Genomic DNA, 27,676 nt, shown 5'->3' on the forward strand with positions numbered 1-27,676 from the left:
CTATATAACTTTTATATTTATCAGGTCTTATTCTTCAGTAATCTTTGCATTCTGGCTCAATCACAGTAGCACCAAAGCTTTTTCTAAGAATGCTAAAACATGCTGGATTAGACACCAGTTTCAGGCACCATGCACCCTTTTTCATGCTCATTTATACCTACAAACAATTCGCAGTAATGTGCCATGTTTTCTAGCAGTATAACAGAAACCATTGAACACATAGAAAAAACAGGCACACACATGGTGATTGCATGCACAGTAAATCCACATGCAAGACAGAGTGAATAGGATTTATTTGAGAATTCCTGAGCTGACTGGCGGAAAGGATGGAAACTGGGTTATATTCAGATTTGAAAACTTTGAAAGAAATCATACTTTAATAGTTATGTTTGTGTAGAAAAGGCCATCTGAAAGAAGTAAGATCTCCTAACAGTACAATAAAGTTTGATTATTATCATTATTATGTCATATGTGTGGTGTTCAATTCAAAATCATTCATAAAAACTTATAGTATAAAATTATTAAGTATAAAAACTTAATGTACACAACACATTCATTTAGATTTATATATATATATATATATATATATATATATATATATATATATATATATATATATATATGCTAATTCTTTAAAGTTGTGTTGTTCAATTTTAAATCATATATTTGTTGTTCTTTGGAGAATACATGTGACTCATGAGAACATTTAGGAGGGAGGAAGCCTCCCTATATAGTCGAGTTTTTCACTCTTGACTGGCAGAATGCCTCACTACAACTTTCCACTAACCTGAACTTTGCATCTAGTGCCATGTTAAAGCAAATATATATATATATTTTTAAATAATAGCAACAAATCTTTTGGGGGAAAAAACTACTTTAAATGTTGTTCTGAAGCCAGCAGGATGAATGATACCACCATGTAAGTATAATAATGTTTGATAAAGCAGTCATGAATATTAGGAGTTTATGTCGAAAACAATGTGAATTGTAATTTATAAGAAATAATGTAATACTTTCTCTTTTAATAATTATACATTTTTACATTTAAATCATAATCTTTTCATATTTATTTATCCTTTGTGAATTGTGTGCTAAACACTTTGTGTGTCTTTTGTCTATTCTATTTACATTTCAGGGTAATGCTGTTACTGTATTGTGTGATTTTGCTCCTTAGTGTCATAACTATACTTCTAATGATCATATTGCTCAGGAATTTCTGCAAATTGAACACGAGTAAGTTAATATACATTACTTTTTCAAAATAACAAAAGTTTCTCACTTTTTGCAACATTTTAATGACAACATTAGTTATGTGACATTTCCATGCGGTTGAATAAAATTAGCATAGACTTAGGAGCAGGACGAAAATCTATTTGAATTTGAAACCCATGCAAACAGAGGGTTTTAAAAATTTTCTCGGTTCGTGAATACCTGAAAGATTCAAAATTTGTATGTGCTTTTTGCGCATTCTATTTCAAACTTAGTCCCCATTTGCTGTTATAGTAACATCTGCTCCTTTTAATGTTCCACTTGATTTGACTCCACTAACGTGTGGACATTTGTGCTAATTCATATACAAATTCACAACAAATACATGTGAAATTAAACAATACAGAATTGTTTTAATAATTTTTTGTAAACACTAAATCTCCTAACTTTAATAAAATGTAAATACTGTATTGGCAGTACAATTATTTATTTTTTTATTTGCTGAAAAAAACACCTTTCTGGGAATAAATTTCAGTTAAAAAACGTTCATTCATGTCTACATTCTATTACTGATATATATATATATATATATATATATATATATATATATATATATATATATATATATTTGGTTCCCTGAACAAACACAACAAAACAAAATATTTATTGTGAGAACTATTAAACAAAGAAAAGAAAGATATGCAATATTCAGGCTTATGCACTCTTTCTGGGTCACAATAAAAAATGTAAATAAAAAATGAATTTGTCGTATAAACATACACAGTGTCACATGCAATGAAATGCTTTTTGTGACGGCTTTGTTACATCAAATAGAATACAAAAAGTTTAATTGATAAACATTTTAATTAATAAAAGAAAATAAAAATTAACAAGTTGCAGAATACAAATAGAACGAATGAAATATCCAATATAATAGAAGTCCAATAGAAAATAATAAATGAAAATTAAAAATAAAATAGAAATAGAAAATGATTGCGAATATTTAAAATTTTAATAAAATATGTATTATATACATATAACATATAGCAGCTTTTGATATAAATGCTGCTACATGTCAAGCGTGTAACGGAGTAACGTATTTAAATGAAAAAAGAAAACAGTCTGTGTTTAAATGCGCATACATAAGTATGTTTTGAATTGGTTATAGTAGTGATAATGATTTTTTTTTTAATATAAAGACATTATTTTGAAGTATTAAAGCCTTGTAAAAAAACAAAAAACAAAGCATTAATACATTTAGTGTTTATCGATTGGCAAAGTTTACACAGAAAACAGATTTTGCAATTTAAAAACTACACAATGTATATACAGTAAAGCCAGTAACACAGTAAACACCATCATTAACAGTAAAATGTAAATTAATCTTGTCATATGAAATAAGATATTCTAAAAATCTGATGAATTGCACCTACTGCTTTTCAGAAAACTCGCCTGACTCAAACATTGAAGGTGGAACTTTTCGCATGAGTGAATGTATGTCAGACCAGGATAATCCTAGTAATACCATCAACAAGCATTCAAACAAAATACAAATCCACAGTAAGGACAATTTTGCAGATTCTTACTTTTTATCTAAATGAACCATTTCTGCTCCACTTAATCATATTTTACTTTGCATTAAAGCTGCCTGCAGTGATGATTTGTCCTCTACTAGCTCTGAGAGCTCATGTGATTTAGTAAGCATTATTATTATTATTATTATTATTATTATTATTATTATTATTGTTGTTGTTGTTGTTGTTGTAATTATTGTTGTTATTATTGTTACTAAATTATTATTGGACTGATTTGCTGTGATGCTCTATTTCTTTAATTAGCCACATGGGAAAAGACTGCACTTTATTTTGTTTATTTATAGTTTGTTTTCATCTGCAAATATGTATGTATTTTTATATATATTTTTAAATTTTTTAATTTATATATACTGTGTATTTACATATATATATATATATATATATCTTATATCTTTTATATCATATAGCTTGAATATAGTGAAATTTATTGGGTATTTCCTATTATAAAATTACAGTAATCTCATCATATGAATGTTAAACCTATTCTATTTCTAGTATTTGCAGAATATAATCTGTTTAAAAGATTTGAGCAATTAATTGAAATGAAAATAAAAAGAGAAAGCTATGCATGAAATGTGTAAAGGCATCTAAAAACAGTCTTAAATAATATTTTATATTGAATTAATTAAATATCATCTCAGATACATCAAGTGATGTATTCCCACGTTTCTTTTTCAGCATGAAGATAAGAAAGACAGTGTGAATGATAGTAACCATCAGCAGTATATGACCACCATTCAAACTGCAAACTATGAAAATATTCCTGAAGGAAAATTGCCCAGTGCACTGGAGATTAAAAACAAGATGGCAAAGAAAAACCGGGATTATGTGAACATCGAAGAACAACACAACATGCCTTTAACTAAGGGCCGAATAAGCAAAACCAAGAGGCATCAAATAGACCAGGACGAGAGTCAAACCAGCAGTGAGAGTAGCAGCGACGAAAGTGATGAAGTAAATTACACCACGGTCGTCTTTAAAAAAGTCACAAATGAGGAGCTGAAAGAGAATTAAAACAGGTTTTATGCTTCGATTTTTTTTGTACTTAGATTTATTGAGATGTTTTTTCTCATTTTTTTATTTGGTAATCAATGATCATATACTAGCTCAATAATTTTTTCACAGAATGTTTTCACATAACTACTTTTGGTTGAATTTAATTTTTAGATATGAAAAATAACATGAATTTTCACAATATATGGGAAAAGAGACCTAATTTTAGATACTAGACGTGAGAATCATGTTTTTTTCTTCTGATGAACGTAGTCTGTGGTAATGATTATTATCATAATATCCTGTGAGGAAGGAACCACCGTGTGCAGCTCAGCAGGGTGGCAAGATAAAAGGCTTATTTGCAGTTTTTGCATTTCTACATGCTTGTAAATTTTGTATTTCATATACTTTGAGTTTTTTTTTAACAATTACAATTTATACAGTCAAACTTGTTATTGCTATAAAATGCTGAATGCACTACACTTTGACTGACGTCTTGTTGTTTTTAATTCATATATGTACCAGTTAATTTTATAGAGTGCATAAGCCTTGTCAGATTTTTTCCACTAGATTTTAGATTTGCTTGTGGAGATTAATGCTTATTTAGCATTAAAGGGCATAAATAAAATCACGTACTGATGTAGGAAGAGGCCTGGGGTGCAATCGACCTTTCAATTTATCACAAATGTTATCAATACAGTTGAGGTCAGATCTACAGCAAGCAATTTAAGATTATCCACTCCAACCCATGTAAGCTATTGTTTTTGTGGAGCATATTTTGTGCACAGGGACTTTGTCATGCCGGAACAGGTAGTGTCAGTGAACAGAAAGTTTTATAGTACCACATCCAAATACATCCTATGCAATTGTGTGCCTCCAGTTTTATAGTAGCAGTTTGGGGAAGAATGGATATACAATTATTTATTTTTTTTTTTTTCATTTTAACTGTATATCAGTGAAGAACACCATCAAAGATTATTTTCAAAAATATTACTGACAGTCAGAGTCTCCCAAAGAATTTAGATGCTTAGTAAATTTGATCAATCTCATAACACAGGGTTTGGGGTACAACCAGTGCATCTTTTTAGAGTTTTCAAGCCAGTTGTTGATTTTGTTTAGCAGTGGTGGACAAAAAAGGAAGTACTGTAAATGTAATTTTTTCTGTACTTAAGTAGCTCTTTCATGTAACTGTACTTTACGGAAGACTTTTTATCTTACCTTTTTACTCAATTACATTTTGTGAAATCAGTCGTTCCTTTTTATTCATGAGTGGATAAAAATGTATCGCTTGGTGGTATCAACTTATTATAAACATACAGTTCAACAGCAAGCAGAACATTAATGATGGAAGAAACTCCTGCCTCTAACTTGCTACGACATGTGACCTTATTTGCGTGATAGTTGAAAGGTTTTGGGCTCCTGATCATCTTAATAGATATCAATAGATTTGCTTGACTCATTAATATTATTCTATTAATAGACTGGTGTACTAAGAGTAACATTAGAGTCTTTTCACATAAACTGAGTTAATTAAGCGAAGAGTCTTGTAACAAAAATGATAACAGGAAAATTATAGCCATAACAAATCATAGTATTTTGGATACTTTCTGTAAGTATATTTGAGGGCAAATTCTTTCGTACTATTACTCAAGTGAAAGTATAAAGAAAGCACTTTTACATTTATTGGAGTAATATTTTACCAAGTATCTCTCTACTTAAACTTTGTTTGGTTTGTGTACTTTGTCCACCATTGCTGTTTAGTTTATTACTGTTTACTGCAGGAAAAAATGTTTCCTATTTTTCTTTTAAGTATTATTCCTTCCTTTAGCATTTCTTTATATATGCCATAAGGAGAAACTATTCCTTGTGTCAATCAGCATGTACATGACAAAAGACGACTATGTCAGAGCAACATGAGACTTGCTAATGCTATCATTTTGGGTTTGCTAACTGCATTTCTTTTGGTGCATAAGACTATATGTTAGCAAAGGAGGCCAGAGAGATACTTTTACTAGATAATAGAGTGCTCTCTCTTCCTTTTTTAAAGACATGTACTGGTGTATATGTGTACATGGTGATCGTGTTGTTGTGTTGGACCATTTGCTGGATGCCATTTGGCTGATGGCTTTATCCAAGCAAGCAAATGGATCCAGTTTACACTTTATTGTTTTCTTGTTTTCTGTGTCTCAGGATTTAATCAAGATTATCTATTTAAATGCACCCTAGATATATCCAAAACAGATTCAAATTAAGAGCTTAAACCACTTTATCAGCAAAATCAGTGCAAATTATTTCATCTCTCTAAGCCAAATATTTTAACAAAAACCCCTTCCAATAGATTGTGCTACACGGTTCATAACTGGCAAAACTGGCACATATAGTGAACTTTATGGCTTTTAAACCACAAACAGAACCAACAATCAAAGAAGGTTCAACAAAGTCAAATTCAGATTTCAATCCATCCAACCAAAGAAGTGGTTGAGGATAAAAGGCTCATGAATACAGTGCAAGATACATGAAATTAAATTTACACAAGATATAAAAGTAGTCATTGATTCAGGGGGCTGAGAGAAAAATAAAAACTACAAGAAACCAGTGTGCTAGCTGTGGAAAAAAAAAATATCATCATGCACAACAAAGGAAACCTTTATGTGACTGAACTGCAACAGCAGAAGACCACATCAAGTTCCACTTCTGTCTGCCAAGAATTATAAATCTGAATCTATCATAGTAACAGTCTCTTCTAAACAGGAAAGTAGTCTTTTTCCCTTTCTTCGAGTTTTATATTTGTTATAGTGTTATATAGTGTTATTTTCCTTAGTTTTACTAATTAGAGCAAGCTGTTCCCGTGGGACTGGGCAGACTCAGGAATTTCCCACCTCTTGGCAGACTCATTGTTGGTTGTGAGTCTAACCACTGTAGATATATTCATTTAAAACTAGTCATGGATGAACAGGCTAGAGCAGAAGGCTAATGCACCAGCCGTAAGGAATTCCAATGCTTACTCGTAGTGTGAATGATGTCGTCAATATGTCTGGGGTTTATTAAACAGAAAGTTGCAAACTGCACATATTCAAGATACCTAATCCACAACACTAGTTTAGATAGATCAGATGCTCAACTGTGCCAATAAACAAGATCCTAATATCCTGTGTTTTTTCTGTGTCTGATGTGTCTGTGCTGAGAGAGTGAATCATCTATTGAGCACATCTGGGAAACTGAAAGTGAAAATATGCTATGTATGACTAGGACAAATTTTCCACAACACCAAGCAGATGTGAAAGTAATGGGTCAGTATTTATTTAGGGTGGAGACAGAAGCAATGTGAATGGTTTCTTTCGAGCCTTACATGCACTCAATGCTTTAAGTGGTTTTTAGACCCTCAATAAAAAAGTACACCCAGAGCAGCAGTTCGTACACTGTAGAAATTGATTGCAAATGCGAAAAAAACTGACAGCAAAAACTGTATGCAGTGAACATGTTTATAAAGTATTGTAGCAACTAACATTGAAAAAACACAATTACTGATTCAATGCAATCTTTTAAAGATTTTGCGATATTTTTTTGTAAATAGGTTTACATTAAATGGCTGCCCTTTTTTTTTTTACAGTATTTTATTGGCAAACCCTTAATAAATGACTATAGCTTTTTTCCGCAGTAATAGATAGATGCCGATCATTGATGCCAGGCTCACTCTGTGTGATTTTTAATAGTCCATTGCATTTGTTGCTTGTCAGACTGTACAAGCATGATCCCCATGTCACACTGTAGGATCTTAGTTGTCATAATGTCAGAGCGTACCACAGTCAAAAGCTGTCACACACAAGAAAAAGATTCTGCACTTTCAGTCTCTGACACGTTCAGACTCACATTCTCTCGCTAATTAACAAAATAATGAACAAAACCTGTCTGTAGTGTCTGCAGTGTTCATTTTGTTTATGACATGACTTGATTAGAAAGACGTCACACTCCTTTTGCTTCTATTGGTTCTTGGTTTTTGACATTCTAGGAGAAGTCACACTACAAGAAAGTCTAAAATCTTCTGACATTCAGCAAAATTTTATCGGAGGAAAACATTTTCGCAACGGCCATTAATCATTAATCGGCCATTATTGAACATGATAAACTAGTAATCAAAGACTACAGATTATAGCCTAGGGACATATGAATCCTTTAGAATTTTTGACATTTTTTCAGGAAACCAAACTGTGGCCAAAAATTGCATAGTGATCAAATAATCGCATAGTGGTTTAAAAAAAAATAAATAAAAAAATTAAAAAAGTAAAAAGTAAAGAAACCCTTTTTAACAGAGTTGTAGGATGATTTATCTTAAATTGTAATCTAGCATACCAGTGTATATTTATTCATTGATCATTATTTTCATATTATTTTGCATTAAAATGCACAGACCTACAAATCAGTAAAATCAGTACTGAAAAATACACCAAATACACAAACGACTGAATTAAAAGCAGGTGATAATTTTATTGTGTGACATTCACAACAATGTCTATTTCAGATAAATAACTTTGAAATAATAATAATAATTATAATTATAACAATAATATAGCATTTTTTGTTTGCCTGCCCAGTCCACTATAACTTTACCTAGAAATATAAGATACTTCAAATATAACAAATATAACTTTTGCTTTGAGAGAGAGAGAGAGAAAGAGAGAGAGAGAGAGAATAAACTTATACCTGTATCTCATGATCTCCTTCATCATTTAAAAAAAAACATCTACATTTGTAGTGCTCCACAACATTCACTCCACCATGTTACATGAACAAATTCACCCCTATGAAATATCTGGAAAAGTCACATGTCACAATAAGAACAGTGAAACAGTGAAAACAGTAATAAATATTAATTGTATTTACTTATTTTTTATTTCTTTTTTTTTTAATGACCCATGAGGTGAACTCTGATGAAAGATTATAATTTATATTTAGCATGTAAGGCTATTAAGTTTTTGGTCATTTGGCCTTTCAGGGACTGCATCAGCAACGCTTTGGGAACACTTCCACTCTCTGAATCACAAATCGTTCGAACAGAAAAGTGCAAAGTCATCGGCGGAGTGACATCTCAACCTGGGAGTTATAAAAGCACGTGCCGTGAAGCTGGCGCTAGCTTTTATTTGTTCAGGAAGCGTTTTGTGTGTGTGTGTGTGTGTGTGTGTGTGTGTGTGTGTGTGTGTTTTGGCAGGCTTTAGCTTGCTAGCTTGCTTGTGTTGTTTGCTTAGGGGCGGAGCATGCTCGGTCCACTCTCGAGGTAGCCGGCTGCCCGAATTGCGAGCATATGTCCATGCGGACGTTCTGCTCCAGGAGAGCACTCTTTGAGGAGGGCACTTCCACTCCTCGCGATTCTGGCCGAAGTGAAGCAGCGAATCATGTCTTGGGGCTCGCAATTTGATCTGTGCTTTCTCCCAGGGTTTAGAAGCATGCCTTTTGGCGCTTTCTTCCCTCTGTGCAGAGAGCGATACACAGCACCTCTCTTCTTCTGAGGAGGGGGAGGGTATAGAAGCAAGCTATCCTGTAGAGGATACACACCCACAACCAGTTTAGTTCGGGGAGCTGCTGGAGGTAGTAACGCAGGCTGTAGCCAAGCTGGATATCGCTTGACCAGCCGATATGCAGAAACAACGTCCCCTAAACAAGCTGAATGAACGTTTTCCTCGACCGCCATCATTATCTTCATGCCAGGGTCTGCCGTTTTTTTCAGACCTGCACATTGAGGTAACCAGGTTGTGGAGCAGCCCTTATTAGGAGTGCAGTTATGGGAACATGCCCCGGTTTGAAGAGACACTGGCTGACTATCTCTCCCCAGGTGCTGCATTATTCCTTAAGGTCCCAGTCCTGCGCACCAAGCCTCTGAGGACTACATATATTAGGCTTATACCTGCCATGTCAAATTTGAATATGGTCATTGAGAAATTCCAGGAGGCAAAGGAACTGTTGGTGGTGTTCCAGTAGTTCCTCCCTCGCCCCTCTCATGGGGCTGTTTGGCGGGCGCAGCCCCAACCGCAGCCCATCGTAAATTTAAAGAAGAGTGTCGCTACTCGCGCTCCCCAGAAACTAGGGATCCAGGTCGAGGCTGAGGGAGCTGACAGATCTAAGGACCGTTATTTTCTATAATAGGGCTTTGGCCAAAATATCATTACAGCCAGGAGATTTTTGGGGTCTTTGCCAGGGGGGCGACATGCTTTCCCCCTCCATTGCTCACTCTGGGGATCAGCTCGTTTACCCTGCCACAAAGAGTGCTTTATGGCACAGCCATCTCTAGCATGTACCCCTTCAGCCTCCGCTGTAAAATTTTGCGGATTGGGGGCTCGCCGCCTTTCAGGAGGCCCCTGAGCGGCGCCAGGGTGTGCACTGTAGAGAAAGGCTATACAATTCAGTTTAGGTTTCGTCCACCCTGGTTCAACGGGGTGTGTCCCACTTTGGTGGGAACCGAGCAGGCTCTGGTCATGGAACAGGAAGTAATCACTCTTTCAGGGAAGAAGGCCATCAGGGTTGTCCCTCGACTAGACAGATAGTCTGGGTTCTGCAGCCGGTACTTCATAGTTCCAAAGAACTGGTTTGTCACGATAGATCTAAAGGACGCTTATTTTCACGTATTCATCCTTCCTTCACACAGGAAGTTCCTTTGGTTTGCTTTCGGGGCCAAAGCTTAACAATATTCATCCATTTGGCCTTGCAATCTCACCCTGCACCTTCTAATAGTGTGTGGATGCGGCTTTGGCTCCTGTGAGACTCTAGGGCATCCGCATACTGAACTATATTAACGACTGGTTAATATTAGCTCGATCAGAGCACCTGGTGACCCTTCATCGAGATTTCATTCTCGCCAATATGAAAGAATTGGGGTAAAGACTTAACGCCAAAAAAAAGCTCTTTCTCCTGTACAGAGAACCACCAATCTAGGCATAGTGTGGGATTCGACCGCTATGTATCCTGCACGAGTCGAGGCTTTCCTCACAGGGGTCAAGGGAGTGAGAGGAGGCCAGCTATTCACTGTGAAACAGTTTTAAGGACTGCTGGGTCTGATGGCAGCTGCATCCAATGTTGTGCCCCATGGCCTCCTATACACGCAACCTTTACAGTGGTGGCTCAGGGACAGAAGGTTATCACAAAAGGACTCTTGGCCCCTCTGTCCTTCAACCTACTGTAGCTATGCCTATCCACACTAAGCAGGGATTGTCAGTCTGGTGGTATTGGACACTCGTTCCCAAAGAACTGTTGGCGCAGCTCGAGTTTTTGAAAGATAATGTCTCTATTTTACTTATGTAAACCTGGTTCCCTGAGGGAATGAGATGCTGCGTCTCCAGGCCACACTCCCTGCATCTCTGCGAGCGCTTCCTTCACTTTCGAACCTAGCACCATTTCTACGGCATGTGCTTTTATAACTTCAGAGTCAGGTGACGTCACGTTTTTCCATTGGACCGATTACACATGTGATTCAGAGCGTGGAAACGGGGAAGCGTTCCCAAAGACAGATTTGCAAACGCCCCACTCATGGAATCACTCTAATGAAACCCCCCACAGTTTTTCCCCCATTGAGTATTGAGCATACAAAAAAATACCTATTTATTAGAAATCCTATATGCAGCAACCTACCAGTTGTTTTTTTCTTTTAGAAATGTACAGTCCTGTCTTCTTTTTGTACATCCTTGATCTATGAACAAACAAACAATCATGCAAACCGTGCAAAAAAGTTATCAATATGCAGGAAATGTTTTAAATACCTATAAAAACTGCAAAGGTACAGAATAAATTACTGTATAGATCTTTGCAAAAAATAATATTGAGTTTTCCATTCAACTCTGTTAGTATGCTATTTGATATTCTGTGCATAGAGATCTCACCTTTCGGTGCTTGTAGTAGAAGAGAAGTGTAAGGATCAGCAGTAATGTGCATGTAGATGTAGTCAGGAACGTTGAATAGATAGAAATGTTTGCAAGCTGGTACTCATTTTCCACCGAGTTTCTCTTTACATGCTTTATGGATTTCTGATCTGATCTGTCTTCAGTGTCTTTTCGAAATGTGGGATCTGAAACAGACTAACAGGTTTAATCTAGAATATTCCCTCCTAGCGACTGTAACTTTATCAGATACTATTAAATTTTGGGGAAGCTAAGAATTAATTTTTTTTGCCTTTACTATGATTCCACTAAGCATGTTTAATTCTATATTTTGTCTTCTAACCAAAGAAATCATTTGGAGATCTCTTTGGAATCAGCTCTATGTAGAACACAATACAGAAAAGGTTAAAAGCAAGAACTGCGTACATATCTGAGAAAACTATCCAAACAACCTTTCAGAAACCATGTTAATACAGTAAGAAGAAAAAACTCTTTATTTATAATAATAACATTGTTAAAATTGCATGTTAATCAAACTTTACCTTTGAAATCTGCTTCCTTGCTGGTGATTTTAAATACATTCCTTGGCATGTGAAGTTGCATCTGAAGGTGTGTAGGACTGTTCTGATTTCCAAGAGGGAGGTTTTCTGTTTCTTTGCTTATGATCTCTTCAAGTTTGACCTCCTTCCTAATTCCTGTGTTTTCAGTAATCCTACGCCAAAGCAGTTTGAAGTAGGAATCAGACAGCATTCCTTGCTCACTGGTATCTAAAGACCTCTTAGCAAGTATTTGCACTGGGTTCCTTTCAGATATCAGTGGTGTGTTTATTTTTTCAGTCGGCTGTGATGTTGCTGATTGGAAAAGAGTTCTTGTTTGTATGCTTGGTAATTCACTTGAGGATGCAGTGGGAGTAAATGTAACTGGTTGTGGCTCACTCCTCATTGCAACAGAAGAATCCCTGCTGTTATCCATCAAATCTGAAATGGTGGACATAATAAAGTTTGTAGATTCCTCTTGAGCTGGTCCAGACCGTTCTTCAAGAAAGAGTTCAGTTTTGGTGTACAGCCCAGTGATAGGACCTGGAACTGGTGAAATTGCAGAATTTTGATCTAGAGGTGCTCTAGATTCTTCATTTGTGTTAATGGAGATGTAAGCTTTTGATTGAGTGTAAGATGCCGGTGATGAAGTTGGAGCAGATTTGGTGAAGATGAAATATTTCATTGCTTGAGGGCAAGAGCACTGGCACTCTGTGGTACCTAAAGCCAAACAGAAAAATTTACTTTAAAATAAAAGAAAATAAAAATAAAATACAGGCATTTATTTGTTGTGATAGACAAGTACAATGCAACATGTCTAATGTCCACTCTAGTAATCGTACTGTATTGTTTTTCTTATCCGGGTTACCTGTTGTTTGAATGTTAAGTGCAGTGGTGGCTTCTGGAAGGTTGTTTGCATACTCATCCTCACAGTTCCAGTTCACTGCTTTGTCACTTTTACTCATCAGGTTTTTAAACATCTGAAAGACCTCCTCTGTTTTTTGTAGACCCTCCCTGGGCGAAGACGTGTGCAGTCTTGCAAACTTTACTGGACTTTCCTGAGTAAATTACATATTAATAGATACAGAACTTTAAAAGTTAGCTTGCACCTCATAAATAAGGATGTTAGAAATCTTAAAACGTTTATAAAAATCGCTTTTTTATAAAAATACAAATACAAATAAAAATACCAATAAAACAAGCACTTTCAGTATTTTGAGATCAAATGATTGAAGAAAATTGTACTGAAGTTGCTGTTTATAGTGTTCACATGTACTACAATTTTAAGATCAAATTAATGTCAATCAATAATCAATCCAAAATGAATGAGTTATAGTGACACTCATATATCCAAAATAAACTGAGTCACAACATATAGGCACAATTATAGTTATGTCAGTGTGACATTAGGATGGCACAGACAGTTGATCAGATACAGTGCTTCTATTTCTGTCTTTTTCATAGTGGTAAATTGAGGGTGACATTGCATGACAATATGTATGCCACCCTGTAGTAATGTGTTTTATTTGTATAAATATTTTAACAATAGACACTGCCACAAAGCAGCACATTTATACTGTACTCGCTGTTGATCACTTTTTAGCAAGCTAGTACTACTAGCAAAAGAGAAAAGCTTTTCTATGGCATAAGAATGTTCAGCAAGAGGAGCAGGATACACCTTAATATTTAACGAAAACATTTCTAAATCTGTGCAGTTTATAAAATTTCTCACTTCTCTTCATTATTTAAAAATGATGCTCATAATGATTTGATATTTTAAATTAAATTGACAGAGGCAGGTTTCCAAACCCCAATGAACTTCTTAAAAAAATGTTATGTTATAGATTCCCTTCATCTCTGTTACAAAGTTTATCGAAGCTTATTTACGAAGTTCACATCACTATAGACTGCATTTCTGTCCTGTTTACATTATGTGTTTGTGTTTTAATTCATGCAATGTCTTCACCCCTGAGTCATCATTGCTCCCTGTGTTCACGTACCTTTTTTATTCACTTTCATATTTGATTAACATGTGTTTAAATGCCCCTTTGTTTTAACTGGTTCCCATGCACTTATATTGCGCATTGCATAACATATTAAGATATTCATCTTTAATTTAACATTTCAGAAGCAATCAAATATAAATTTTACCTCAATCTCTTCATTGATTTGAGGGATACATTCATGGGAATAAATGTTTTGTATCAAGTCCTTCAGTGATCTTGTGTAGTGATGGTTATCAGAATTGTTGTCATATGTGAAGTGTGTGTTCAAAAGGTCCAGGATGTGAGGGAATGCTGCTTTTATGTAACAGACTTCACTCTGAAAAGATAAAATAAGATATTTCATTAATTCTTACTTACCTACTCATCTCTTAATACTCACCAATTTGCTGTAATAATGAAATTTATTTTACATGTCACATTGCTATATAGCAGATTATACTGCAAAACTTTAAAAGGGTTCAGAAAGGGCAGAGTCATATTGGGATAGTTTTTTAGGCACGGCAACTCAGACTAAACAAATAAACAAAAAACAGTAGTGTGAACAGTGAATGCGGGACTAATATATTACTGTTGAATATTGTAAAGAAAACAAAAAGAAAGAAAAGAAGGCTTGGGTTCACCAAAAAAGTGCTTATGTTGATGCCTTTGCCACCTCAGTCAAATGGAAATATACTTAAGTAACCAGAAATACATAAACCAATGCTGTTAAGTTTACAAACAAAAGGTACATTAAGCCAAAATCTAACTATCATCAGACTGATTTCATAATTCTGCATAATTTATAGCAATGATACCAACATAAATCATATAGCAGTAGTTTTGGCCTGTTATGAACCGAGGCATCACAATCTAATGCCTTTGTCTCTGCCCTGTCTGTTAACCACATTGGACAGTTGTTTCTTTACAGCTGTTTATTTGAGGTGTTTTCAATTAGTTAAAACAACAGGAATGCACTCATATGGCATAGCACTTAAAACAGAGAATGTGCATATGTCCGCTTCAAGAGTTTGTTTCCTCACTTCAGACTCATTTTACCGCCTCATTGGTGGTTAATGCTGCTAAACAAGCACCAAGCCAGTCATTTAGAGCATCTTCCTGTCATTTTGCTGATGTCACTACTGCTAACAAGCCTTTGTGATGTGGCCTAATATGTCATTATCAGAAATCCCCCAATTTGTTACTGTTAAGTACAGTAACGAATTACATTTAATTAGTTACTCTCCACCATTGCAAATAAGTATAGTTATTACATATGCACCACAACATTTCAGCCCAAAAAATTTAACCAGTGGATTTTTTTCTTTTTTATTTAGCATTAAAAAATAAATAAATTAACAAGTATTCTGTATCTTTAATTAAATATTAAATCTTAAATATTCTGCAATATTTCTAGATAAATGTCAGAAAATATGTGGTATTGACCATGTTAACTGCTTTGTACAACATCTTCTGTTTGGATTTTATCTAAAACCGCTTATAAGGTTTTGTACAAGCTTGTAGTGTCAAGTGCATTTGATTTGTGATAAAAATTGCTGTTAAATGTTAAAATTGTTAAACAAAGACAATTTAAAACAGGTTAGTTCTAGAGCCCAATTTACCAAACCTTTTTTTAAATTGTTAGTCTTTAAAATCAATTAGATGCAAAGCTAATCTTAAAAAAAATTGAAAGACGACACACATACCAGGTGCTGGCGTTCGGTGAAGCTATAAGTTATAGAACAGCCACTTTGGACTTGGTTCAAAATCTAAAAAAAATAAAATAATAGAACAGATATTTAAAGATGAGTTGAAATTACTGACTCCAGCACACATCCTTATGTCACAAGGTCTGCATCCTACAAATATACAGTATTAAGCTTACCTTAACATTCCTTTCATTACAAATCATTTATATTGTTTGCATTGTATTTCTCAATTATAAAATAAATGCTTGACCTTATACATATATAATGTTAGAATATTGTCTAAAAATAAATATGATATAAAAGCCCTACCAGTTTTGTTAAATTCAGAAGATGTTCCTCAGTCACAGAATGTACACATGGACCAGGTACAACACCTGAGGCCAAGTGCAAGCACAGGACAAGGCAGGAGCACAGATGCCTTATCTTCAGTCACATAGAAATCATATGAGAAAACAATGATAAATTAAATGTCTTTTTCCATATACAGATGGCACACATTGCCTTAGTCAATGATTTAAAGGTTCTTTTGCTACTTCTTTGCTACTTTCAGCAGAACAAAATTATTGGAAATATTGAAAATATTTACAAGGTAAATATCCTGATTGGGCTATAAATGATTACTTGCTTTTTGAAGAAAATCAAAAAATTTTCAGGTTATCTGCATAAATGTGCTCACCAAAATGTAAAAAAATTATATATTAATACTGCATAAACAATGCTTTGTGGACACTTGAGCATCATACAGTTATAATTACTGGTGAACATCCTTTTCCTATTCTATTTTAGCTCATGTATTTCTTCTGGAGAAGCTTTCACTTTTCAGTAGTTTAGAATGGTGCTGTGGGGATTTGTAGGCATTCAGCATTCATTAGGGCATGTGTTGCATTTAAAGTGTTATCCACAAATCGTTTATTGGTGTTTAGTTCAGGGCTCTGTGCAGCCTAATTTACTGCTTTAATTCCAACCTTGGCAAAACATGTTTTTATTGATGCTGCTTTGTGCACTGAGTATCATGCTGGAACATGTTTGGGCTAATTCCACTGAAGGGAAATCCTAAATCTACAGTATGAAAGATTCCTACAGCATTCCTGACAGTTATCAGTTTGGGAAAGGCCTACATATGTGTGTAATGGTGAAGTATCCAGATTTTTTCTTTCATATTGACATTCATACATCTATATTGTATGATATAACTGCACAACTGAATTCCCTATTTTTGCTCTTGCAAGATGATGGCATAACGTTTATTTGTTGTCCATTTAAACCAATTATTGTTTTTTTAGACTCTTTTGTCATGTCCTATGTTTGTGGTTATAAATTAAATAAATTAGGGGCCAAGCAGCTGCCTCCTTGATGGTATTGCATAAGAGATCAGCATCTGTCTGTATTTTTCAGCATTGAGGTCAACATTAATCCTGACTAAATCTCTAACTCCATTTGCAGAAATATAGTCAAAAATATAGGGTGACATCATGACCAGGAAGCTACAAAAGCACATAGAGTGAAGCCGGCGCCAGTTTCTGTTTGTTCATGAAGCGCTCAGTGTGTATTTCATGTTGAATTGTTTGTCTATTGTTTGTCAAAAAAAATCCAGCCTCTTTAAAAGGAACACGCTAAGTCAGTCCTTTCTCAGTGCCCGTCCTGCGCCGGCCCCCATCAGGGACCTTAATCGTTAACCCTGCCACGAAATGTGCTTCAGGGCACGGCCAGCTCCAGCGACCTCCCTTCTCGGATTCCGCCCGGCATCATTGGGGACCAGGAGGACTCGCCGCCTCTCTCGAGGCCACTAGAGCTGCACTAGGGTGTAGCCCCGGCTCTAGGCGCACCAGAGGTCAGTCTTGAGAGACTGATACTCTTAAGAGACTACCTGGCAGCCTGTTCAGCCAGTTCAGTGCTGGAATTCCTCCAAGGACAGTTTGCCAAAGGGCTGGCTCCGTCCACCCTAAAAATCTATGCGTCCGCCATTTCGGCGTATCATGCCCCCGTGGCGGGGCAGTCTCTGGGCAGAGACTCTCTCATCATGCATTTTCTCCAATGCACTCGGAGGCTGAGGCCCTTCTGTGCGACCCAGAGTGCTTGGGTGTGTCCTGGCCATCGTGTTGGAGGCTCTGTCTGAGCCCCCCTTAGAGCCTTTGGCCGAGGCAGCCTTTTTCTACCCAAAAACAGGTTACATCCCAAGGTGCCCTTGGTTGTCCCACTAAGGTTACAGGCATTCTACCCTCCTCCTTTTCAGGCCCCAGACCAGAAGTCCATGGAGCAGACCTTGAGCAGGTGAATTTTTATGCTATTGCATCCTCATATGAGTCCTCCTGTCTCCCTGCTCCATTTGGGGTCAGAGCTCACTCGACCCGGAGTGTAGCAGCCTCTAAGTTTTGGTCCTCTGGAGTGTCCCTCTAAGATATCTGCAATGCTGGTCCATCCCACTGACCCTTGTCAGGTTCTATAACCTCGACCTCAGTGCCACTCTTGGCCCCTCTGTCCTGGGCCTGTCCTGGTATAAACTGGGCTTATACGCACTAAGCAGGGACTGGTCAGTGTGTCATGATTGGACACTCGTTTCCAAAGCGTAATTTAGGTTATGTATGTAACCCTAGTTCCCTGAGAGAACGAGACGCTGTATCTTGATGCTATACTGCCAGTGTCCCTGCAGCGCTTCCTTCTCTTTTACCAAAGCTGGTGCCGGCTTTACTTCATGCGCTTTTTGAGGCTTCCTGGTCGTGACGTCACCCTGCTGGTGTTACTGTGCGTCCAATTTTGAGTGATTAAACACATTATTTCAGAGCGTGGACAACACAATCGCATTCCCAAAGCTTTGCGATGCAACGTCTTGTTCCCTCAGGGAACTAGGGTTACATGCGTAACCTAGAGGCGGTCCCACTGTTTTCCACCAGTTTTTTTGGTAATGGCACTGCTGAACATCTTCCTATTTTGAAGGGAAGCAAGGATGATGTCTTTTTTATCTGCTGCCAATTTTCCATGTTTCCTTGGCCAACCACTGCATCTATGCTCCCTAAAAGGTCTGTTTAATTGTGCTTTACCCATTTAACCTCTAACTTTAAAGACATTTAGGAAGTTTCTACAGATATCTGGAGGCTACTACTTATACATTCCAAGTAGAAATAAACATGCACATCTTGAAATCCCAGTCCCAGAAATGTTTGCCTGGGGGAGACTCCACAACCTTATTTTAGTTTCAGAGTTTGGCTTTTCCCCACCCAGTTTTAAATTTTCTACAAAGCTGTTTCTGTTTCAGTTAACGGCTGTGTTTTAACCTCCGTTTAAAATTGATGATTACCACCTGCTTGGTATAATCATACACCTGAATAAAATCCTACAAAATCTCTGACTTTATACAAGTGTAGAAAGTGTGCAAGTGTAGAAATAGATGCTAGTTTTAAACCGAGGGGTAGTCACCCCAAATGTTGGTTAAATTTAGATTTGGTTTTAGATTCTTTGGTTTGCTCACTTTGAATTTAGTGCATTAATCAAAATAAACAATTAGAATATACATTTTGAAAGCATTCATACTTTATAGTATTTCTTCACACCTGCCTAAAACATTTGTACAGTAATGTATAAATTGACATTTATAATATATATTTTTGCACTTATAGCACTTATATTTTACTCTGTAGAGGGTAGATGCATGATGTTCTATTGAAATAAACCATAAAATAATGCAAAATAATTTTAATAGTTCATTTTGCACTATTACATCACATGAATTACACCTGTACCAGTGTGCATGTTATACTTAAAGCATGTTAATTATACTGTCAATTCTGAAACTGGAGAACATTTCCTGACATAAAGGGGAATCGAATGACTGTAATAGGTTTTATTTACTGGAATGTTGCACAAAATAGTAACCAATTCCAAATGTCCTGACCAGACTACATTCTTCTCTGGTTCCTGGTGTGGTGGTTATTTTAGTTTAGTATTCTGACCCAAAAGAATGTGTGGGCTGAAAACAAGTTTTGAAACAGCAGTGGAAATGTAATTTTAAAAAAATCTTTTATATCTAATATTCAGTAAAATAATCTATTACTGTTATATGTACGTTGAAAGTCTATTCTGCATTCTGTTTAGACAAGAACATTTATTAGAATTTAGTAAAGAATTAGTCAATAGTAAGTTAAATTACATTTATCCTGCAAAATCCTATAGGCTTAATTAAGCTTTCTCTTTTAAGAGCATTCATGTCTGTGGATTTCACATGTTATTTCTTTTTTATTTAATTATATATAAGTCATGAATGAAGAACCATATTCTCCACATTCATTCAGTAGTCAATTTTTAGTTGGGTGAGAGCATAAAAACTTTCCAGGTCTAACAAATGTAATGTGCCATTAAAGTAAAGTTTTAGACACTTACCTTGGCGTTGTGGGTTGTTGTGTATGTGTTCATCTGGCTGGCTTAGACAAGGAGAAATGAGTGAAGTCCACTTTTAGATACATTAGAGTTCCTTTGCATTTCCTGTTTGTCTGAGAAAAAACAGGGTAAGTCACATTTAGTATCCTTGTACCTACAATAAAACTGACTTCAGTTACTTAAATGTGTAAACATCTTAAAAACTGTATATGCATACTCTTTTAAAGAGTGTGTCTTCACCTAAGAGGACCAATGTGAAAAGGCTTGTGCTCTCTTGCACTGGTTAACTGTGAGCAGCTGAGTCCCTCCCACCCTGCTCATTTCTTGACATCATGGATTTTATAAGAAGTATCTTCCCCTGCATCTGTTATCTCAGTGAAGGAATTAGCTTTCAGTGACCAAGCAAAAATCAGTGCAAACTTTTGGGAGTAACAAAAATGTGAAAAGAAAATAGACAGCAAGAAGAATATCACTTTGTTGAAATGCATACTATAAGGCTATTAAACAGGAAATATCTAGATAAAGATCAAGATATTAATTAAATGTAAAGATATTTATTCAGAAAGTTTCATTTTTTTCAGCAATATCATTGTGCATAGCTGGCTTCAGGGAAGAGGCATTTATAAAGCAAATCTATATTAAATATACTATATACTATCTATTATATGACCATTAAGAAAAAAAAATGAGCGTTCTTATATTTTCAGAATATGGAAACCAGGAAAGAGGGCCAAAGGGACCTGATCAGATGAATGAAAGCTATCACTGACTTTAATTACTAGATCCCAAATAATGGTATATACATTCATTTATCGATAATGTATGAAGGGTTGAGTATGATGATATTGTGAATAAAAGTCCTGGCATGACTAACTCTAACACAAGATTCTTCATCAATTCTAAGGTGAATGGATCAGGTATCCAGATGAGATATATTCAAATTGCATACTGAAGCAAGCGAGAGATTTGAGCATGAATAGTTTTTAGGAAGGGCAAACCCTTATGCTTATGAGCTCTAATCAGAAGTAATCTGGGCAAATCATCATTGAAAATCAGCTTTATTAGGAGAGTGAGAGTCATTGTAAAGCTGGGCATGCAATAAAGCATGGGCAATTCATGGGGAAGAAAATCCCCATTTTTGTGGTGAAGCAACCCCAATTTCTGAATTCTTGCACATCAGGAGAGTAAGAAGTCTAAAATAGCATGTATACTTTCATCATAAATGTTGAGTATGTGGAAAAGACTCCCATAATTAATTTAATAATTATTATTATTAATAAATATTAAATAATAGTTTGTTTAATTTAAACAAACAAAACAAACTAAATCTATTTTTAATATTTCTTATTTGTAATATAAATTTGTAAATATTTCTTAGAGGGGGAGTTTTCTAGGGACATAGAGCAATGACCCTAGTTTGGAAAACCCCTGAAATAAGGCCATACAAGCTTTTCACTAACATGAACTCGTGGTTTTATGTAGCTATGCAAATATTGGAGCTTGTTTCTTGAAAGTGAAGTAATAGAAAAAATAAGGATTATTACATAAGCAAAAACAATATTGAATAAGGAAAATGAATAACAGTGGAAAAGCTCATAACAAGGGTCAGACACCAGCAGGACTTCCTGTAAGCAACACCCACACACAAATATCACACAAAGCATTTGGAATGATTGACTCATGATTGGAATGATTTTTTATACAAGAGAATCATTATTCTATTGCTGCTGCAAGGGGAAAAGACCACACCCATGTCATGTGTGTGTTACTGTAAAAGACTTTGTCTTTTTTGTCTTTGTCTGCTAAAATAAGCTGAATTGCAGCATTGTATTAGATAATACCATTCCTGTACATTTACAATTAAATTTTCGAACCTTTTCTACAGACATGTCACAACATTCAATGGATAATATCCATAATATGTCATTGTCTGATTAAAAGACATTTTTAGCATTGTACAACATTGTGGACTAGAAGGAATAAGAAAGGAATGTACTGCTTTTAGAAAATAACAACTGTATTTCTATGGTAACAAAACACCACTTCACATCAAACCAAACCAAACCACAAACCTTATCTTATAGCTTTATTTTCTATCATGTATAAACTTTACTTGGAGAAGAGTGTGTTTAAAGGGCCTCGCTTTACACTTCTACATTACAGTTCCGAGTAGTTTTTAGTTGGTCTTTTTGGGGAGCACTTCTAATTCTTGTGGGGATCTTCAAAAACTTTTAGAAAATGTTCCAATCAGCATTAATTTAGAAAAATCAAACCACCTCTTAGGGAACAGACTATTATTTGTAACAAGTTGTGTGTTGTAGAGAGACTCAGGATAAAAGTGAAAGTGTTTTATGGGCCACTCTGTGAATAGAACATTAAGCAGCTGTAAAAACAGATTGCCAACCAGAGCAGGGCATACTTTATTCAAACCAAACAAACTAAAAAATAAAGCAGTGCCAAAACTAAGACTGGTAAAGGAAAAGTTAAAATGTAAAAATTTTTAAATAAATAAATGCACATTAATTCACCCAGATCACTGGCAAAACAAAGTAGAGAAAACATTTATTTTCGAGAGTAATTTTGCAACATTCTACATGCATTCCACGATGTTCTATGACTCATTCGCATTGCAATCTCTTAGAATCATATAGATACAACACTATGAGCATGTACTTTAGCATGAAATTCAGTTTATAGTTTCAAATGGGATTACAGTTAACGCTTTTGGCAAATAGATAAGCGTGTGCTTGAACATTTACCCTTCCTGGAATTAGTATGAGTAATGTTTAAGACATGCATAATGCCATTCTGATAATTTGTGCTGGTACCACTGTGTGCCATAAAATCACTCAAGGTTCAATTTGCTAGTTAAAATAAAGTTAACAATATTATTTAAATGATGGTGATTTCAGATAGTGTTTGCATTTTTTTTTCAACAAATAAATGTTGCTTATTAAATTCTTGTAAATAATGAATAATTAACCGCTATGCATTTTATTGAATCGAATGGTTTTGCATTTCTATCACACAGACATTTGCTCAGTGTCAAGCTTGAATCTTCATAGAGGAATGCATTTGGCAAGAAAGCAAGCATTGCACCACCATTCTCCTTTATTTTCCTTTCAGATTTCAGTGCAAAGTTAACCATATGCTGGCAATACAGCTTGAAAATGAACTATATTTCAACCATTGTAACCATTATTAGCAAATGTGTTCATGTCTTCCTCAATCCTTTACTAGTTTTTACTGTTGTTTAATGGGGGTATGATTTTCTGCATTCTTTTGGGGCCTTATAGATTCTCAGGTATCTTAGGTGACTGCTTATTCAACTAATAGTTCTAACCATAGTTAACATATAACCATGAATGTGTAGAGAATAATGAGAGAAGAGCTTGGTCTCTTCAGTTATTTATTGTTTTAAAAACAGCCTAGATTAGAAGGGGTTTTTTGCATGCTTGGCCATATGGCATATATTACTGTGGCCTCACAGCTGTAAAACTCAGACCCCAAGAAATGCACTCATTATACTTAAAATAATCCAGTTTAAAGTGTAAAATTAACCTCATTAAACTTTTTTCTCCTTGCAATTTTTTTGTTTGTTCAAGTTTAAAGACATTTATAAAGTTTCCACAGATATCTGGAGGCTATTACTTACACATTCTAAGTAGAAATAAAAATGCATATTGTGTTGGTCTCGTAAGGTAAAGGGAAATGATACATTAACCAAAATGATGTACCAATGCCTCACAACGCTTTTCCTCTTAATTCTCTTTTGCATTCTGGTTTGTCCTTCTTTGTCACTCATACCCACACGCACCCACCCACACACCTGCACTCTACATATTTGTGGCTGCAGTTTCAGAGCAACCCATGCAGTTTTTTTTTTTTATAATGTTGTTTTGAAATATCTTCATCAGCTCTGCTAGCAAAGTGCTTCGGAGACAGTAGAAACAGGATGTTCAAAATTGCCTCTAATACCACAGACCACTGACATTACACGCTCATATCAAAGGTGAGTGTACACCCTTACGTTCACATAGCAACACCCTCAGCAATACATCTGTTACTTACCCTACAGCCTCAGGAGCATCTTGCTTGTACAGATGTTTTTCTGGAAAATGTATGACTCTATCTTACATGTAGCCAACATAAATTATATATAATAATATTAAATTAATAAAGGCCAAATGTTTACAAGGGAAAGACATCTACACATTTTTTTTAGCAAAAAATGTAATTTGAATTTACTATATCAGTTTTTCTTTTCTTTAACTAATAAAATGTTTTTTTAGAATGCTGGCAGAGCTTAGTCAGATTTAATAGCTTTCATATTCAGACACATTTTTTTTAGTTCACTTCACAGATTTCTATAATTCAGGTCAGGCCATTGTAATATCCACTGTACAAATTTTAGGTTGTTCTCTTTAAACCACTCTGGTAGAACATTCTTAGAAGAACCAGTTGCAGCCAAGCTTTAAATTGTATTCTGGTTGTGGAGTTGTGCTTCTTTCTTGTGAAGTGGCTCTCTATATTGTTTGGACGAAGCTACATGTCCTTCTATCCTCCTTCACTAACTCTATTGTAATTGGCTTTAAGTTGCAGTGTCTGTGTGGCCCCACAACTTCTAAACTTGCATACAATTGTTTATACTGATTATCTGGTACTTTTAATCATCAAGAAGCAAGTTCCAAATTTCCCAAGAACCAGATTTCTTTTAAGATCTTAGCTAAGCTGTTTGGATTTTCCCACAGTACAAAGGACAAAAAAGCACTGGCCCTTAGATACAGCAGCACTCCCAATAACCCAAATATGGGAACATTGTTCAATGACCTCCTTACACAGCCACAAAATTTAGGTGGATGCAGAGCTGTGGTTGTGCCATATTCTTCCCATCGTTTAATCATAAAGTCACCGGTGCACCAGACAACACTGATGGATCAAACCCTGATTAATACTTTGTAAGAAATTTGTTAGACTTGTTTTGATAGCGTCATGGTTTTCATGATTTTGTTTGCATAGATATATACTCCAGTAAACACTGGGGTTTCCAAAAACAGGTGTTTTTAAATTGATGCCATAATGTGTTAAACAAAAACATAGTACCTTTGGTGGGAGACCACCCAATCAATGTGAGCAAAACATATTGTTATTAATTACTGGAGTAAGTGCATCCAGTCAGCAACCCACTAACTTCAACTCTTGCATTCTCCTTTTGGGAAGCTTTCCAGGAAGGTTTTTCTTCCTTTATTTCACTCTGAACAGACGAAAGGCTCAATTAGTGTAAAGACTGGTGATTGACTTCAGTCTAAAACTGGCCTATGGCAAAGTTTTGCCTCCTACCTGGAACAACAGTTATCAATACCATTGATGGGATCATGGATCATGCATGGATCATCACAGGGGTTTTTATTCACTGCAATGCAAAAGGCTTAGTTCTCTGGCAGACATGCTATAATGGATAGCAGATCAACAGCTGAAACTAAGTCAGAGCAACACTGAACTGCTGTTCATCCCAGCAGATTCATGTCAAAATCTCCATGGACAATGCTCACATCTAACCATAAAATCTTCAGGTAATGATGGACAAGTGTCCCTCTAACGTTGCTAAGTTGACACTCATGCCAGTTTCTTTTTCAAAACACCAGAAGTATTTGTCCCTTTTAATCATCTAACACTTCTTAAATGGTCCCATCATCTTTCATTTTACAAGGAAAGCATGCATCAAGGCTTTCTGTTCTCGCACCTAAGTGGTGGAATGAACTTCCCTTAGATGTAACAGCAGTTGAGTTACTGGCTGACTTCAAAAGGCATCTTAAGACATAACTCTTCAGTGTGTGTTTTTTTCATTCTGTACATACTATACCTCCTCGATTGAGTTAAGATTTTAGTATGAGAACTAATATGAGTATGTACATATACAGTATATATATACAGTACAGACCAAAAGTTTGGACACACCTTCTCATTCAAAGAGTTTTCTTTATTTTCATGACTATGAAAATTGTAGAGTCACACTGAAGGCATCAAAACTATGAATTAACACATGTGGAATTATATACATAACAAAAAAGTGTGAAACAACTGAATATGTCATATTGTAGGTTCTTCAAAGTAGCCACCTTTTGCTTAGATTACTGCTTTGCACACTCTTGGCATTCTCTTGATGCCTACTTTAAAGAACCTACAATATGACATATTTTCAGTTAACTTTTTTGTTATGTATATAATTCCACATGTGTTAATTCATAGTTTTGATGCCTTCAGTGTGACTCTACAATTTTCATAGTCATGAAAATAAAGAAAACTCTTTGAATGAGAAGGTGTCCAAACTTTGGTCTGTACTGTATATATATATATATATATATATATATATATATATATATATATATATATATATATATATATATATATATATTGAGACTTCAAAGCACTTCTGTATGTTTCTAATCTTGAAACAGAAAGATAAGACAATATTGCAATCTTAGAGCTGGTCTTTGACCACTGTAATTTTATAAAACTCATGGCAAAACATCCCTTATACATGGCAACTGTAAAACTAGGCTCTTGTTAATAAATAAAATTGTTCAAAGGAATGTATAAAATGCATAAAATATAGATTTAATTAAGCAAATACTGTAGTACTGTAAGACATTTTTTGCCCCAGTAGTTTGACTACAGACAGCAGTAGCAGAAATAAGTGAGCAGATTTTACAGCATAGTTTTCATTATACATGTTATTATATAACGTGATGTATGTCACTAATTTGTATTAAAGAGGATTAAAAGCCAAAAAATACATTGTAAAGAAACAGAAATGAAGCTTCCCATCTGTTTCTTTTCTTGTAACATTAGACTCTACATTCATCTGTACAAAACATTTTGCCATGGAATGTGTGATGTCCTAAACACACAGATTAATGAGGACAGCTGGAGGGGAAAGAAAAGGAGGAGGAAGTTGAAAAGAGAGAGAGAGAGAGTGAGAGAGAGAGAGAGAGAGAGAGAGAGAGAGAGAGAGAGAGAAAGAAAGAAAGAGCTCTGTCTGACTCACTTTGTATGTGTTTATGTGTGTATGTACTGTATATGAGTGGTCTCTTTTTCTAACCTGACCTGTGTCTCATACAGGAATTTGGGATGCCAGTAAAATCCTAGCAGTGAAATATTTGTTAAGTTACTGGGGGTCAGTTTAACCAAAATAAGCTTTTATTTTTTCAGCTAACAAATATACCAATCTATTCATTTTAAACCAGCACAAAGTGAAGATTAGTCATTTCAAAACTAAGTAAAGCATTACCCAAAAATTTTGGTTCGTGTGTGTTTTTTTTTAAGATTAAGATTTTCAACATTTTTAATCAGTGCTTAGAAATGGTAGTTTCAACATTCCCACTTGGAAATGTGCCAAAAAGAAAGCAGGTGATTATC

At 35.3% G+C, this 27,676-nt stretch overlaps 2 protein-coding genes across 5 annotated transcripts; one reads left to right on the forward strand and one right to left on the reverse strand.

Moving 5' to 3' along the window:
* Nucleotides 1–761: 761 nt before the first annotated feature.
* Nucleotides 762–4,279, forward strand: LOC124402342. 2 transcript variants are annotated; one of them, XM_046875314.1, is made up of 5 exons: nucleotides 762–919; nucleotides 1,136–1,233; nucleotides 2,653–2,769; nucleotides 2,854–2,906; nucleotides 3,483–4,279. In XM_046875314.1, exons 1-5 carry the CDS (start codon nucleotides 903–905, stop codon nucleotides 3,816–3,818), a joined length of 621 nt encoding a protein of 206 aa, XP_046731270.1. In that variant the 5' UTR covers nucleotides 762–902; the 3' UTR covers nucleotides 3,819–4,279. The 2 variants fall into 2 exon arrangements, with proteins under 2 accessions (XP_046731270.1, XP_046731271.1); XM_046875315.1 differs by having other exon boundaries at nucleotides 1,175–1,233.
* Nucleotides 4,280–8,262: 3,983 nt separating this feature from the next.
* On the reverse strand, nucleotides 8,263–20,602 carry csf1a (colony stimulating factor 1a (macrophage)). Of its 3 annotated transcripts, none has more exons than XM_046875583.1 (10): nucleotides 20,475–20,602; nucleotides 20,261–20,370; nucleotides 16,196–16,309; nucleotides 15,884–15,946; nucleotides 14,347–14,517; nucleotides 13,064–13,253; nucleotides 12,202–12,915; nucleotides 11,663–11,847; nucleotides 11,415–11,472; nucleotides 8,263–8,607 (listed from the first exon to the last, which is right to left on the reverse strand). In XM_046875583.1, exons 2-9 carry the CDS (start codon nucleotides 20,291–20,293, stop codon nucleotides 11,431–11,433), a joined length of 1,512 nt encoding a protein of 503 aa, XP_046731539.1. In that variant the 5' UTR covers nucleotides 20,294–20,370; nucleotides 20,475–20,602; the 3' UTR covers nucleotides 8,263–8,607; nucleotides 11,415–11,430. The 3 variants fall into 3 exon arrangements, with proteins under 3 accessions (XP_046731539.1, XP_046731542.1, XP_046731540.1); XM_046875586.1 differs by having other exon boundaries at nucleotides 20,498–20,558; XM_046875584.1 differs by having other exon boundaries at nucleotides 8,263–11,472; nucleotides 20,475–20,512.
* Nucleotides 20,603–27,676: the final 7,074 nt, after the last annotated feature.

The sequence above is a fragment of the Silurus meridionalis genome, chromosome 19 (genome assembly GCF_014805685.1).
Source record: "Silurus meridionalis isolate SWU-2019-XX chromosome 19, ASM1480568v1, whole genome shotgun sequence".
Taxonomy (NCBI): Eukaryota; Metazoa; Chordata; class Actinopteri; order Siluriformes; family Siluridae; genus Silurus; species Silurus meridionalis.